The sequence below is a fragment of the Notolepis coatsorum genome, assembly GCF_963971535.1.
Source record: "Notolepis coatsorum genome assembly, chromosome: 2".
Lineage (NCBI taxonomy): Eukaryota > Metazoa > Chordata > Actinopteri > Aulopiformes > Paralepididae > Notolepis > Notolepis coatsorum.
Genome location: NC_140166.1, coordinates 219,151,240 through 219,167,713, shown reverse-complemented (window position 1 = coordinate 219,167,713; position 16,474 = coordinate 219,151,240). Strand labels below are relative to the sequence as shown.

At 44.6% G+C, this 16,474-nt stretch overlaps 1 protein-coding gene across 1 annotated transcript in view; it reads left to right on the top strand.

Annotated features, from left to right (window-relative positions):
• The window catches only part of pals1a (protein associated with LIN7 1, MAGUK p55 family member a), a gene marked incomplete at its 3' end in the record, with an annotated part of 82,061 nt that overhangs the window by 29,286 nt on the left and 36,301 nt on the right, over positions 1-16,474 (top strand). The window contains 2 exon segments of the mRNA XM_084308537.1: positions 7,064-7,429; positions 10,137-10,314. Coding sequence (XP_084164663.1) covers positions 7,238-7,429; positions 10,137-10,314 — 370 coding nt within the window. The 5' untranslated portion in view covers positions 7,064-7,237.

Sequence of the window (16,474 nt, the reverse complement as noted above, 5' to 3'; positions counted from 1 at the left end):
GGGTTGGGTACAGGATGGGGCTGAGGGCCATATGGCCAAACATTTGATCACGGATAATAGGGCTGGGCGATATGGAAAAAAATCATATCGCGATAACGATATGATAATTTTATTTTATTTCTCGATATCGATAATTATCGAATTGTTATAAGTATATAAAAAAAAAAAAAAAAATTTACAACATATGTATGTTTATTTTGCAGCAATTCTTTGTCATTGCCGCCATCTTTAGTGTTACATCCCCTCACACTCCAGTTCTCAGGCTGCAGCTGGTTTAAAAGCTAAAGTAAACCGGCTTCTCTGCTGGGTGTGGCTCCAGAGGAGTTGAACAGTTCTGGCTCTGCTAGTTTATTTTCGATCTTTTGGCGCTTTTTTGGTGGACAAACCACCGCACATGTGCACTGTGACTTGTGACTGGAGTCTAGTTCTGCTAGCACACATAGCCTACTGTGTACAGACGGTTTCAAAATGTATTTTAAATTAGAAAGCAAACAAAATAAATGGACAAGAGAAAAAGAAATCTGAATTTGGTCAGTATTGTCATTTGGACAAGCAAAGCCATTACTTTAAGTTGCAGGCAAGAAAGACAAGTCTGTCCACTGTCTCTGGTTTTAAAACTGCCCTGTTGCAGGTAAAAAAAGAAAAAAAAAGAAATTCGATTTTTTTTTAATTTAGATATTCGATATCGATTATTAAAATATATCGCGATATTTATCGTTATATCGCCCAGCCCTAACGGATAATATACCGTGATTACTAGGGCTGGGGGCGATTCTTGCTAAAATGTGAATCATGATTTTTCTCTCTAAGAATTGAGATCACGATTCTCTCACACGATTCTTATTTTTTCAATGAAATCATTTATTGCACTCTTTCTTAAACAGACAACATAACATATCAAAGTGCTTGACTTAAACTTAAACATAACATATATGAAAGTGCTTGACTTAAACTTAAAAGTCTCTTTTTTTTTTATCCACTTTTTCTCCTTATTTTTCTATCTTTTTCTCCCATCACAATTTCTTATTTCCAATTCTCCCCTCCCCTGTCTTGAACGTTGCTAGACTATGCCTCCCACTGGTCGGTTGTAGGGAGGATAGAAGCCTTGCATCACGTGTCCCCTCCGGTACACGAGGAGGCAGCCTGTCGCATCTTTTCACCAGACAGCGCGGACTAGGCTTGGGCGGTATGACGGTATTACGGTATACCAGGGTATTTAGAAATCACAGATGCGTTTCAGTATAATTACACTGAAACGGAGTTTTGACAGTGATTGGTTGTAGTGCACACACGCGCCAGCAGAGGGCGAGACCAGTCCTCACTAGTGGAGCGAGTGGATCACAACGGTGTTCACGTTTTACGGTAATGTTGCGACAGTGCTGTGAAAATACCGTAAAGCGTTGTGGTAACGAGAGTTGATGTGTGTGTTGTTGTGGAGCAAGCAAATAAACGGTAAAACGTTACGTCGCAGTCCGGTGCGTTTTTTAATACACAATACTAACGTTATTAGTACTACAGTGCTGCAGGCTAACTGGCTACCATTCTGAGAGCTAACGATAGTAGCACAGTGATTTGTTTACTTGGTAGCCTAGCGCGGACTCTCATTGGCGAGGAGTAACGCATGGGAGGCTCACACTACCCCCGCTACTTCCTGTCTCTGCTGTGCAGGCGTCCCCCAACCGACCTGTAGGAGTCGCTGTCCACAACGTCCAATCCCCACCCATCGACTTCCACCCTCTAACTCTGCCAATTGAGATAGTATGACGGCCGGCCCAAGCCGGAGGCAATGCTGACACCCGGATTCGAGACCGAAGTCTCTTGCATTGGTGACGAGCGCAATCTCCGCTGCGCCACCCAGCCGCCTGTATAACTTAAAACTTAAAAGTATCTTGTAACATACAAAATAAATCGAGTCAGAATCGTCATAATTTAAAAAAGTACAGTAAAAAGTAAAAAAAACAAAAAAAATATTTAATAAATATTTATTATAATTTTTTTTTAATAAAAAAAATCGTCATAATTTAGAAATGAGATTGCATAGGTCTATGAATCGAGATCGGGATTTTTCTTTTATTAATTGCCCAGCCCTAATATATACCGTTACCGTCTATGCTTCAAATTAGGGCTGACCTTCGAATTTCTTTTTGGAATTCGAAGCTTCAGGGCCGAGATTCGATTTTAATTCGAAGCTTCGAGATTAACACATTCTCCGCCATGGGTTATACCCATCAATATACCCAGTCTGACACCACTGTAAGCCTATGGAGCAGGGTTTCCGTTAGAAAAAATTGTTGCCGGCCTCAGTGTCCGGTAGATTTCAATCTACCGGTCAAATGAGAGAAATTCCGGTCAGAGTTTATTGAGCTTAAAAACAATTGATAGGCAAAATAATGACAACAAAACAAAATAATGACATCATCAAGGCATGTAGATTTATAATATTTTTAGTGATGCACGATATATCGGCCGCCGATATAATATCGGCCGATATGGCCGTTTTTTTTACACATCGGTATAGGACCGATATCAAGATAGGGCCGATATTTAAAAAAAAAAAAAAAAAAAAAATTAGTTTTTACATGTTTTGGCCTTAAATAGTTTCAAAATATCAGTCATTTCTGAAAATAAATAAATTATGCGTTTTGGAAAATAGCTCTTTATTTGATTATCATAAAAAAGTGTTTTCTATCCAGAGATATCGACATCGGTAAATATTGGTATCGGCCAGAACAGCAATATTAATATCGGTTATCGGTATCGGCCACAATTTTCACATCGGTGCATCACTAAATATTTTAACTTAAAACTAGGCTACTTTTGCGTATACAGTCATTATATTCCAAATAAAATAAGTCCCGAGACTCGTGCTGCTGCCGACTTTAAATCGAATAGGTGTCTGTGGGCAGTCGCCCGACATTAATAAACAGCAGTCTGTTATAATCACATTTTTATGAGCTAACGAATTCCGTTATATTGGACATTTGTATTAATTATATCAAGCGAAGAACTGAGAAATTTGGCAGAGAGAGACGGCAACATTATCGTGGGTTTGCGTGATGACTCTCTCCACCTCACCTTGCGAGAGTATGTCGCTGCAGAGCAGCAGATTCAGCTGTTTTCTGGCTCTATCTGGGGACCGCTCAGCAGCGCCCCCCACCCAACAGCTGAATTGCCAATGGCTGAATTGGAGTACTGCACTGTGCCGCTGCAGCTCCGGCTCTGCAGCTGCACATGCACTCGCAAACCCAGAACTAAGCTCTCGCTGACAACGTCGTTGTCATTATTAGAAGCAACGATGAAACAAATGTAATGATTGTTTCGTTCATCGCATAGGCTATTTAATTTTAGCCTATTTTAATACAATTCAAATAATCAAATTGTGCTTAGAGGGAATTATTTTCACCGGACATTATGACCGGAGAGATTAAATATGTCAACAGATTTTGCCAGTCAAATACCGGTAATTACCGGCTAACGGAAACGCTGCTATGGAGATGTTTACCTTCTTTGCAGGGCTATAACTTTTTAAATATTAGTTCAAGTTCAAGTTCTTTAATAGTTGTCATACAGAAGTACAGAATACTTTCATACAAAATGCTTCTTACTGTTACGCTCCAGAGACTGTGCTAGACAAGATAGTATCAAATAACATAATAACATAATATAGCATGAATTTAGAAGAAGAAAATGAGGTCACAGTTGTTCGGTATAGACATATGTACAATGTTCTGAGTTACCATATAATATACAATACACAATACTATGCAGTGTACTAATGTACAGTACTATCTAGTGCAAAGCAGAAATGGGATGAGGTACAATTTTAGGTACAATTTACAGTAAGGTGTACGAGTTGTAGTGCAATCCTTCATCCATAAATATAAAGTGTGGGGAGTGGGTGCTACAGTGTGTTTGTTTAAAGTGGGTGTGTGCTATAAAGTGTGTGTAGTGGGTGCTACAGTGTGTTTGTTTAAAGTGAGTGTGTGCGTGTGGATGTGTGTGCTATGTGTGTTTGGTGGTTGTTGTTGTGTAGTGTTCATTCATTGTTCGTTTAGCAGCCTGATGGCCTGGGGATAGAAGCTACTTCTGAGTCTTTCTGTGCTCGCCTTGAGACTCCTGTATCGCTTGCCTGACGGCAGCAGTTCAAAGAGGCAGTTGTTCGGGTGGCTCGAGTCCTTAATAATTCTCTTAGCCTTCCCCTTGCAACGCTTGTAGTAAATGTTCTGGAGGGTGGGGAGCCCCCCTCCAATTGTGCGTTCGGCTGAACGTGTCACTCTTTGTAGTCTGCTTTGGTCTTTTGCAGTGCTATTCCCAAACCAGGAGGTGATGTTGCCGGTCAAGATGCTCTCTATTGTACATGAGTAGAAGTTCTTAAGGATCTTCTGGCTGACTTGGAACTTCCTTAGGCGCCTGAGGAAGTAGAGGCGTTGTCGTGCCTTCTTCACCACACTGTTAATGTGTATGGTCCATGTCAAGTCCTCGGATATGTGGGCTCCGAGGTACTTGAAGCTGTTGACTCTCTCAACCGGTGCCCCGTCGATGCTGAGGGGGCTGTAGTCCTTGACCCCCGACCTCCTGAAGTCCACAATCATCTCCTTTGTTTTGCTGACGTTCAGGGAGAGGCTGTTTTCCTGGCACCATCCCGCCAGGACCTTGACCTCTTCCAGGTAGGCCCTCTCGTCGTTGGCAGAGATCAGGCCCACCACCACTGTGTCGTCAGCAAATTTGACGATTGTATTGCTACTCCGCTGAGCCACACAGTCGTGTGTGTACAGGGAGTAGAGGAGGGGACTCAGAACACAGCCCTGGGGGGCCCCTATGTTGAGGGTGATGGATGAGGAGGTGCAGTTGCCTGCTCTCACCACCTGGGGTCTGCCAGTCAGGAAGTCCAAGACCCACTGGCAGAGGTCATAGCCCAAGCCCAGGTCCCTGAGCTTGGCTATGAGTATGGAGGGGACTATGGTGTTGAATGCCGAGCTGTAGTCGATGAATAGCATTCTCACATAGTTCCCCTGCCTCTTGTCCAGGTGTGATGCTGCTGTGTGCAGCACATGGGATATGGCGTCCTCCGTGGACCTGTTGGGGCGGTATGCAAATTGCAGGGGGTCCATGTTGATGGGGAGGGAGGAGCAGATGTAGCCCTTTACTAGCTTCTCAAAGCACTTCATGGCTATGGAGGTGAGAGCTACAGGGCGGTAGTCGTTGAGGCAAGCAGGCTTGGATTTTTTGGGTACAGGGATAATAGTGGACTTCTTCATATTCTTCATATAGGTATATTGACATTACTATGGCCCATTCAACATCGATTATCTATCGTTCAGGATGTGGGAACGTTATATTATTTCATTCATACATTGTTGTGTTAATAGCGTCTAGAATATTTTAAGCTTTTCTGCAGTAATTCCTAAAACGCGAGTTATAGGCCCTGACGCATAATGATAGATAATCGATTTCCGTTTCTTTCCTCTACACGCTATATTAAAAAAATCAAATGTATATGATCGGTATACATTATGCTTCATCATGCGTGAAGGAAAGGGGGGGGGGGTCGTTTATAATTCCTTGATCGTCAGTAACGGCTTTATTTAGTATGGGTTGATATATTGATCAGACTGATTGCAAACAAAGAAATGCACAATCGGGCTGAAAATAACGTTAGTGTCCTCTTACCGTTCACCGATGATACTGGAGGAAAAATATCCCAATTATTTGACGCCGATCTCCTAGATCCATTTCCGGTTTGTATGGCGCAATAAACGCCGAAATCATATCGATTATTGCGTTATGGAAACGATCCAAATGCACTCCAGTGTTTGTCTGGACCCACGTAACAAGATGTGACTGCCGGAGGGATTTCCTCGACGCACCGACCGCCACTTCCGGTTTTTACGTGAATGTAACTCGCCCGACCATCCACCAGGCGGCGGTATTGAGGTGTTGCAATACCAGAACAGGGTCCAGCTGGATCCCGGAGGGAGGCTGGATGAATTATGAATGCCATGGCGAATTTTTTTTATATTGATCTCAAAAACGGCTTACGCCGTTCCTGGCGTTCAACGCATGGCGGGCAATAACGACTTTCGCCGTTCTTGGCACAGGATGTGTTAAAAAATATATATTATAATAATTTTAATTTTTAATTTTTTTTTATTCTTTTTTTTATGTTGTGGGACTTGTACAGCACTTTGTTCAACTTTGTCAGTGCTGTAAAGTTTAAACCTTTTTAAATCTTAGACAAACGAAACACTTTGCTTTCATGAAATATTATAAGCCGTCATTTGAGGCTTTATAAAAGCAGCACAATGAACACAAATCTGTCAGTGCCGAGTCCGACCTCATCTTAAATAACAAACAGCATTGCTTCTTGTAGTTAACAAAGAGAGGCAGAGTTGATTTTGCACAACACATTTTTTTTTTCTTCAAATTTTATTTTCATATTCGAATCCCATGCCCGTCGAACGAAGCTTCGAAGTATTTAAGACAGCCCTACTTCAAATTATACCGTGATATATATTTTACCGTCCAGCCCTACAGGATGTAACCGGAAGTTGGGTACAGTATTTATCCTCTTTCTCTTTTTTTTTTATTATCTTTCTTCCCCTCCTTTTTCCCGATTTTTCTCCCATCCCACCCTTCCTGGTTGTTGCGTACTTTCCCCTACTGTTGGTCCGGGAGACCGGAGACTGTCACATGCTTTCCTCCGACGCATGTGCAGCCTGGGGCAGGCCAACCTGGCCGCGCAGGTTCTCACCGGGGAGAGTGTAGCGTGTGGGAGGCCACACTATCTCTCCTTAGTTCCAACCCTTGCTGAGCAGGCGCCCCGACCAAACTGTAGGGGTCGCTGTCCACAACGCCCAGGACCCACCCTTCAGCTTTCCCACCCCCTGATACAGCCAATTGTATCAGTGTGAGAGGCCAGCCAAGCTGATAGCAACGCCGGGAGCTGGATTCGAACAGGCGAATCCTAGTGTCTCCCGGTGTTGGTGACGAACGTAATCTCTGTGCGCCACCTGCCCCCCCCCCCCTCTTTCTCTATTTGATGATGTTTGTTTTCTGTCCCCAGGGGTCTCCAACAGGAGGTGTCATCATGGCCAACCTGTTTACTGAACTGCCCTCTTAAACACACACACACACATACACACACACACACACACACACACACACACACACACACACACACACACACACACACACACACACACACACACACACCCTCCTGGTCCAGGGTGTGTTTGAGATGACGACGTCCCACCTGAATGGCCATATTGGAGGAGAGGATGAAGGAGGAGGAGGAGGAGGAGGAGAGGAGGAGGAGTTGAGAGGGGTTCAGCACCACAGGGAGATGGCTGTCGACTGTCCAGGAGACCTGGGCAGCAGAACCCTCCCGGCCCGTCGCTCTGCCCAGCTAGAGAGAATACGACAGCACCAGGTATTAACTCATTCAGGGGCCGAGGCCTTTCCTCATCCTGTTCTAGGCCTAACAAAAATAATGGTTGGTTTCAGGTTGCCGACCGACCCTGCCGATTTAGGTGCGACCCAATATATTTTATGAGTTTAAAAAAAAAATTATATATTAAAAAAAAAAATAATAATTTTTTTTTTTTTTTTTTTTTTTTTTTTTAGAATAAAGTTTCATAGAAATCTTAGTCAAACATTTAGTATTATGGATATTAAACATGCTGGCAGAGTACATGCATCCATGTTGTTGTGAACATTTTAACCCTTTCACTGCCACACGACAGCCGGTTAACCCTTTCACTGTGACAATACAGAAGGTTAGCCCTTTACTATCACACAACCGACGGCGATGCTCCATCATTAGCATCATTAGCTCCGCATCCGCGGAGCTAATGATGCTAATGATGGAGCATCGCCGTCGGTTGTGTGATAGTAAAGGGCTAACCTTCTGTCGTGTGGCAGTGAAAGGGTTAATTAAATAAAGAAATTCCCTATCCATAGTCGCCGTGGGAAAGAATAAAAATAAATAAAAATAAAAATAAATTCCCTACCTACCCATGGCCAAACTGACAACCAACCTGAAACCAACTATTATTTTTGTTAGGCCCTAGCCGGGCCAGCTTTCCATTACATGTTTTCACTGTGCGTCACCTTGTTTGTAGAGCTATATCTATATTCTATATTATAGCTATGGATACAATACCATGGTCATTTGACAGTAACTATCTTCTGTCCAAGATGCAAAAAAGAATAAATTTTTTCATGAATACGTTCACGCGTTATCCCGTGGTGAATATAATTTCGGAATGATCCGGGCTAATTCCTGGGAGGCCGGCTACATTGCGCAACGTGAATTCTACTAAAACCATTGGCGTTTCGTCCCTGGACACGCTACTATTTCCAAATCAAATCTATATCATAGGTATTATGTTTCATCATGAATGCATGAAAGGGGGGGGGGGGGGGGGGGTCGTTTCTGATTATTTGATTGCCAGTAACGTCATTCGTTATTACCACAACACACGCCGATCAGGGGGATGGGTATGATAACCTTGCACGATCAAGCTGAAATTGACGTCAGATTGTCCTTAACCTGTGGTCGGTGGTATTCCAAAAAGAATATTCCAATTGTTTGATCGCCATCTGGTCCGCGACATAATCCAGCACAACACATCCATCGATTCTCCCGAAAACTATTCAATGCGATCGAGTGAAGCCCCAGGCTTCCCTGTACTAGAAAACTGCACCCGGAGCGGTTTAAACGTAACACCCGGTCTGGAACAGGGTTTACTGCACTCTCGATACTGCCTACTAGCAGGATCTGGCCGGTACTGCACCCTCGGTGTCCCAGTAGCGTGTAGCTTAATCCCAGCGGAAGAGTGCAAGAGTGCTTCCGCATTTTGCCCTTATTGGCCACGGTAACGCCCTCCAAATGCGCATTTTCTTTCCCCCCGCTCAGACGCCGAAATGGAATGCATGTAGTACATTGCAACGTAACACAACGCAGCTGTCAACTGTACTTTACATATTATGGAATACATGTATATTATCGCGACGCGACGACAGTGCAGAAATAGGCTGTCTATTGCCATTCTCTAAGACAAACTCTAACCTTAACCAGCTCCTTAACAGCGCCTAAACTTAACCCTTCTAACCTTAACCAACTCCGAAACAATGCCTAACCTTAACCATAACCAACTCCGAAACAATGCTTAAAGTTAACATGCCTAAACTTAACCGGCGAAAGAATGCACGTTAAAAAATTTAAAAATAAAAATTGAAGGGAATCGAACTTGTCACCAACAGCACGGTGGCATACCAGTTGAGCTAAGCATCGAATGAAAAACATCGGGGATTACGGCTACATAATGCCGCAAGCTCTGCTGCGTCCATCGCGTGTATATGTTAATTATTAATGATGTGTGCTAATATGGCGCGTTAGCGTTAATATGTGATTAATATGAACCAAAGCGTGTTAATATGTGATTAATATGATCGCCTGCTGCGTCCATCGCGTGTATATATGTGTGCTAATATGGCGCGTTAGCGTTAATATGTGATTAATATGAACCAAAGCGTGTTAATATGTGATTAATATGATCGCCTGCTGCGTCCATTGCGTGTATATATGTGTGCTAATATGGCGCGTTAGCGTTAATATGTGATTAATATGAACCAAAGCGTGTTAATATGTGATTAATATGAACCAAAGCGTCGAACCAAGCGGGATCTCATGCGCATGCGCGCGCGCGAGCACCTGGGCGAAGGAAAAGGAAATGCGCATTACCGTACTGGCGTATGGCGAAGAATGCGGAAGCGCTCTTGCACTCTTCCGCTGGGATTAAGCTACACGCGTCCCAGTATGCCTTTTGACGGCAACATACGGGTCCGTGACACTGAATAGAATAATAAGACAGAAAAAAGCAAAAACAATCCAAAAACGTATATATCGCTGTCAATAAAACAGTTAGTAAATCTGTGTGTGTGTGTGTGTGTGTGTGTGTGTGTGTGTGTGTGTGTGTGTGTGTGTGTGTGTGTGTGTGTGTGTGTGTGTGTGTGTGTGTGTGTGTGTGTGTGTGTGTGTGTGTGTGTGTGTGTGTGTGTGTGTGTGTGTGTGTGTGTGTGTGTGTGTGTGTGTGTGTGTGTGTGTGTGTGTGTGTGTGTGTGCGTGCGTGCAGGAGGACCTCCGTCGGCGTAGAGAGGAGGAGGGTCGACAGCTGGACCTGAACACGTCGCTGAGACTCAGGAAGCTCTCCCAGAATCCTCGGGTCGGAATCGACAACCCAACCTTCCTGCTCGACTCGCACACCCCGGCACCCCCCCCACTGGGCAGCCAGCACACACACACACTGCTGGGTGAGACACACACACACACACACACACACACACACACACACACACACACACACACACTGCTGGGTGAGACACACACACACACACACACACACACACTGCTGGGTCAGACACACACACACTACTTAGGATCTACTCTCTCTGGTTAATTATTAAAGTAGGTTAAATCAGGGTAATAAGGATCTACTCAGCTGTGTGTAGGTGATCTCTCAGGTTAATAAGGATCTACTCGGCTGTCTGTAGGTGATCTCTCAGGGTAATAAGGATCTACTCGGCTGTCTGTAGGTGATCTCTCAGGGTAATAAGGATCTACTCGGCTGTCTGTAGGTGATCTCTCAGGTTAATAAGGATCTACTCGGCTGTCTGTAGGTGATCTCTCAGGTGAATAAGGATCTACTCGGCTGTCTGTAGGTGATCTCTCAGGTGAATAAGGATCTACTCAGCTGTGTGTAGGTGATCTCTCAGGTTAATAAGGATCTACTCGGCTGTCTGTAGGTGATCTCTCAGGTGAATAAGGATCTACTCAGCTGTGTGTAGGTGATCTCTCAGGTTAATAAGGATCTACTCGGCTGTCTGTAGGTGATCTCTCAGGTGAATAAGGATCTACTCGGCTGTCTGTAGGTGATCTCTCAGGTGAATAAGGATCTACTCAGCTGTGTGTAGGTGATCTCTCAGGTTAATAAGGATCTACTCGGCTGTCTGTAGGTGATCTCTCAGGTGAATAAGGATCTACTCAGCTGTGTGTAGGTGATCTCTCAGGTTAATAAGGATCTACTCAGCTGTGTGTATAGTGTGGTTCGTCAGGCTCAGGCAGTCTTTGTTTGGGTGGAACGTTTGGTGCACACGCGACACGACCCGGACGGTAGAGCGGGTTACACACAACACAGCAGTGCTGCCTCAGAGCCGTGGCGGCTCAAGCACCATGCCCAAGATATCCACCGTTTGCAACAACCTAACTCTGAAGTACGATTTCAAACGAGTGGGAACTACTGGGATATGTCTTGGAAACAAAAGAACTGGAGATAAAACATTGTGGAGTAAACATCGCGCAACGCCTGGGTGAAGTGGCTGGAGCGGCTGGTCTGACCAACGCCTGGGTGAAGTGGCTGGAGCGGCTGGTCTGACCAACGCCTGGGTGAAGTGGCTGGAGCGGCTGGTCTGACCAACGCCTGGGTGAAGTGGCTGGAGCGGCTGGTCTGACCAACGCCTGGGTGAAGTGGCTGGAGCGGCTGGTCTGACCAACGCCTGGGTGAAGTGGCTGGAGCGGCTGGTCTGACCAACGCCTGGGTGAAGTGGCCGGAGCGGCTGGTCTGACCAACGCCTGGGTGAAGTGGCTGGAGCGGCTGGTCTGACCAACGCCTGGGTGAAGTGGCTGGAGCGGCTGGTCTGACCAACGCCTGGGTGAAGTGGCCGGAGCGGCTGGTCTGACCAACGCCTGGGTGAAGTGGCCGGAGCGGCTGGTCTGACCAACGCCTGGGTGAAGTGGCCGGAGCGGCTGGTCTGACCAACGCCTGGGTGAAGTGGCTGGAGCGGCTGGTCTGACCAACGCCTGGGTGAAGTGGCTGGAGCGGCTGGTCTGACCAACGCCTGGGTGAAGTGGCTGGAGCGGCTGGTTTGACCAACGCCTGGGTGAAGTGGCTGGAGCGGCTGGTCTGACCAACGCCTGGGTGAAGTGGCCGGAGCGGCTGGTCTGACCAACGCCTGGGTGAAGTGGCCGGAGCGGCTGGTCTGACCAACGCCTGGGTGAAGTGGCCGGAGCGGCTGGTCTGACCAACGCCTGGGTGAAGTGGCCGGAGCGGCTGGTCTGACCAACGCCTGGGTGAAGTGGCTGGAGCGGCTGGTTTGACCAACGCCTGGGTGAAGTGGCTGGAGCGGCTGGTCTGACCAACGCCTGGGTGAAGTGGCTGGAGCGGCTGGTCTGACCAACGCCTGGGTGAAGTGGCTGGAGCGGCTGGTCTGACCAACGCCTGGGTGAAGTGGCTGGAGCGGCTGGTCTGACCGCGCAAAAGTGAAAGCCGGCTCACTTGACCGCAGTGTATGGCATACCCAACTAAAAGTGAGTGCGTTATATGATATTACCGGCAATGTTCCCCCTAAGCTGCGCCCGTGCGCGCGCACATGGCAAAACGCTCCCGCGCACATCTGAAATCTGTCGCGCACAGAAGCGTTTGTGTAAAATATGCATGTAATTAAATTGACTGGCGCGTTGCACTGAATACTACGGTAACCTGTTGCGTGTGACGTTACCAAGAGAAGCCTCGCTTTCAGTGCCTTGTGGGCGTCGCTGCTACTGCGCTCTCACACAGACACGCAGAACAGATGAGGAAGTGGACAGATCTGACCAGCATCGCTGACTCCTCACAATGGAAACGCGAAAATGTACATTACAGATGAACTGCAGAGAAAATTCCCAATTTATCATCCCGGTCGAGACTAATTGGAAGCGGAGTGCAACGTGTGCAAAGCTTGACCATATGTTTCGGTGTCTAATAAAAGTGGTGGGCGGCGATCTCAAAGCTCACATGGACACAGCAAAACATTACAAACAGAGCAGTGCGAGGCGAGAGTTTGATGGCAAAGTTGACCGAATTGATTGAAGCATGCAGCTATACAGAGAGAGAAAGACAATAATTGAAAACTATTTTGATGCCTCAAAATGATGTTTTGGTTTGATAAGATGCTTGTTATGATACAATCATTCTAAGGATTATGTGTGTAATAAATTAGTTTAGTACACTAATTGCAACAAATCTGAAACTGCATATAGTGCACTTTTAAATTAGTATCTTTGTGAGGTTACTGTTTTATAATTTACATTACATTGAAAAGATACAAAGATATATTTTTTAAGATGGATTTTCTAATACAGAAGAGGTATTATTTAGAACATTACTTCATATTTTTCTTGTTGTTTATTTTGTCCAGTAAGACTTGAAAAATATATATTATTTTGTCATATGTTGATTTAGTTATTTTCTTGAGATTTGTCAGATAGATTACTTTAGGCATAATACAGCATGTTGAGTAACTTTGGTTATAGAGAGATATTATTTTGTTATATAAAATAATATAAACAATAATTTTATATCCATACAGAGGAGGTATACTTTAAATATATTATAATGATAAGGCATCTTTGAGTAAACTTTGAGTATCATTAAGTATCTTGAGGCTGAAGGCAGTGTCCTCTTTAAAAAAAATCACAATATGGTCACCCTTGAAGTCGCATTATAATTCACTTAATAAAATAATGACGAGTCAGCCTCCTAAAAAGACAAAAGTTAGTGACGCGACTCACACCGCTGCCGCCAAAGTAAGGACTTTGCTATGTATCGTCAATCAATGGTCAAATAAACATTTAAATAATTTTCATGACTGGACTAAATTAGTCACCCTGAGAACCAGTCACATTAAAGGTAGAATCTGTAATGTTGTCAAATGGTACCCTCTAGACAAGCGCTCCCCACTTGGTACTGCACTTTGTTTACATTCTTTGTTTTGGTGTGATATGTAGGTTGGAGTTTAACCTACTATACATTTAGTCGGACCTCTTCTGGAGAACCTGGGGTGTGGCCAGCAATGGCAACCGCTCCACCATCCCCACTAAACTCTAACCCAAACATCGGGCACGCTTTTGCCTAGAGTGCACTGTTTGACGATATTAAAGATTATACCTTTAAAACATACTGGTATTCTGTTTGCTCAGACCGAAAAAAAATTAGAGGGAACATTGATTACCGGTATGTTTGACTGCTGTCTTTTTCCTTTATTTTCTTCTGAGTGCTTTGTTTACATGTTTACATGAACAGCCACCACTGTAAACAAAAAAAATGCACTGATAGACTATGCAATGCCGCACCCCGTAGAATCTATAATAATACAATTAATTAATAAAAAAAACGAACGTTCGAACGTCCGCTCGAAAAACCCTGGCGAACGTTCGAACCCTAAAAACAGGGTTTGGGGACAGCCTTAACACACACAGACACACACAGACAGACACACACACAGACACAGTGACACACACACAAACACACACACACTAAAGTCATTCCTAATGAAAGCTCTCTGAGGGATGAAGTGGAGGAGAGAACAGGGGGATGAGTGGAGGGAGGGAAGGATGTTTAGAGAGAAGAGGAGAGGAGAGAACAGGGGGATGAGTGGAGGGAGGGAAGGATGTTTAGAGAGAGAGGAGAGGAGAGAACAGGGGGATGAGTGGAGGGAGGGAAGGATGTTTAGAGAGAAGAGGAGAGGAGAGAACAGGGGGATGAGTGGAGGGAGGGAAGGATGTTTAGAGAGAAGAGGAGAGGAGAGAACAGGGGGATGAGTGGAGGGAGGGAAGGATGTTTAGAGAGAGAGGAGAGGAGAGAACAGGGGGATGAGTGGAGGGAGGGAAGGATGTTTAGAGAGAGAGGAGAGGAGATAAGAGGAGAGAACAGGAGGAGAGAGGACAGAAGGAATGTGAGGAGAGATTTAACCAGAGAGAGAGGGAGAGAGAGAGAGAGAGAAGGGAGGAGAGTCTCTTAATTAAAATATGTTGGGAACATTATGAGACACTGAGAACAGACACACACACACACACACACACACACACACACACACACACACACACACAGACACACAGACACACACACACACACACACACACAGACACACACACACACACACACACACACACACACACAGACACACAGACACACAGACACACACACACAGAGACACACAGACACACACACACACAGACACACACACACACACACACAGACACACACACACACAGACACACACACACACACACACACACACACACACACACACACACACACACACACACACACACAGACACACACACAGACACACACACAGACACACACAGTAAGCAGGTTAACCCCGTGAGGCCCTGCAGGGTGGTAACAGCAGCTCGTCTACAGCTAAACACGACACCAAGGCCAGTACCCTGCTGGTCTAAATATGACTAATGAGTTTACTAATCACATGACCCCCGACCTTCCTTCCTGACCATAGCTTACTTTACTTTGTAGATATTTAAAGGGGACATGTTGTGGATTTGACCGTCTGAAATGTCATGTGGGCTGTGGGTGCAAATCCCACCGGACTCCTCCGTGCAGTTTGTCAACGTAGAAACATTGCTTACTGTATGGTGCATGTGTCTTAACCATTCTGTCCAGGGCTGCACGATTAATCGAAAAAAATATCGCGATCTCGATTCACAGACCTATGCAATCTCATTTCTAAATGATGAGTTTTCTTTTTTTTATTTTATTTCTTTTTTTAACTTTTACTTAAAGGGGAACTATCTTATAAATGGCCTTTTTGAGTGTTTAGCATTGTTTCCTAGCTATGTGAACTTATATTAATATGATCTATGTCTCTAATTCTCATATTGGCGCATTCTTCCAATTCTCCTCTCACAATATTCACCCTCACTGAACTGAGTCATCTGAAAATGTGCTGATTTGTGATGTCAGAGAGACACAGCTGCATGATAATGTGGCTGTGTGGCATCAGGTACATGATGAGCTGCACACAGTGGTTGGAGCCCAGGCTCAAAACGGCTTAAGATCTTGAGGTAGAAAAATTATGTTTTTGAGGACTTGATTAGAAATACAAAACAATGAATAAAAAATAAAATAAAATTACAGAGGTGTTCCATAGATTCACAGGAATTGTGTAAAAGTGCCCAAATAGTGAAAGAAATAGTAAAATAGTTCCCCTTTAAAGGGGCTATGCACTGCTATTCCTAGCACTATTTGGGCAACTTTACACAATTCCTGTTAGTCTATTGAAGACATTTGTAAGTTTTTTTTTCAAAAAAATTCATTGTTTTATATTTCTAATCAAGTACTCGAAACCATCATTTTTCAGCCTCAAGAAATCAGGCTGTTATGGCCTGGCTCCGCCCATAAGCACTTTGAGTGACAGTCAGACCACAGTCTGCACTGGTAGAGGGAGGGAGGGAGGGGGGGGGAAGAGAGAGAGAGTTCAGTTCAGTTCAGAGTTTTTATTTGCCACATGGAATAATACAATCATAGTTTCTTCATTAAAAAATCATAAATAGTCATTCCATGGACAAAAGGAGCAGGAAGAAGAATACATCTTATAGTTATATAGTTACCTGCCCCTTATTCCTAAACTAACATGT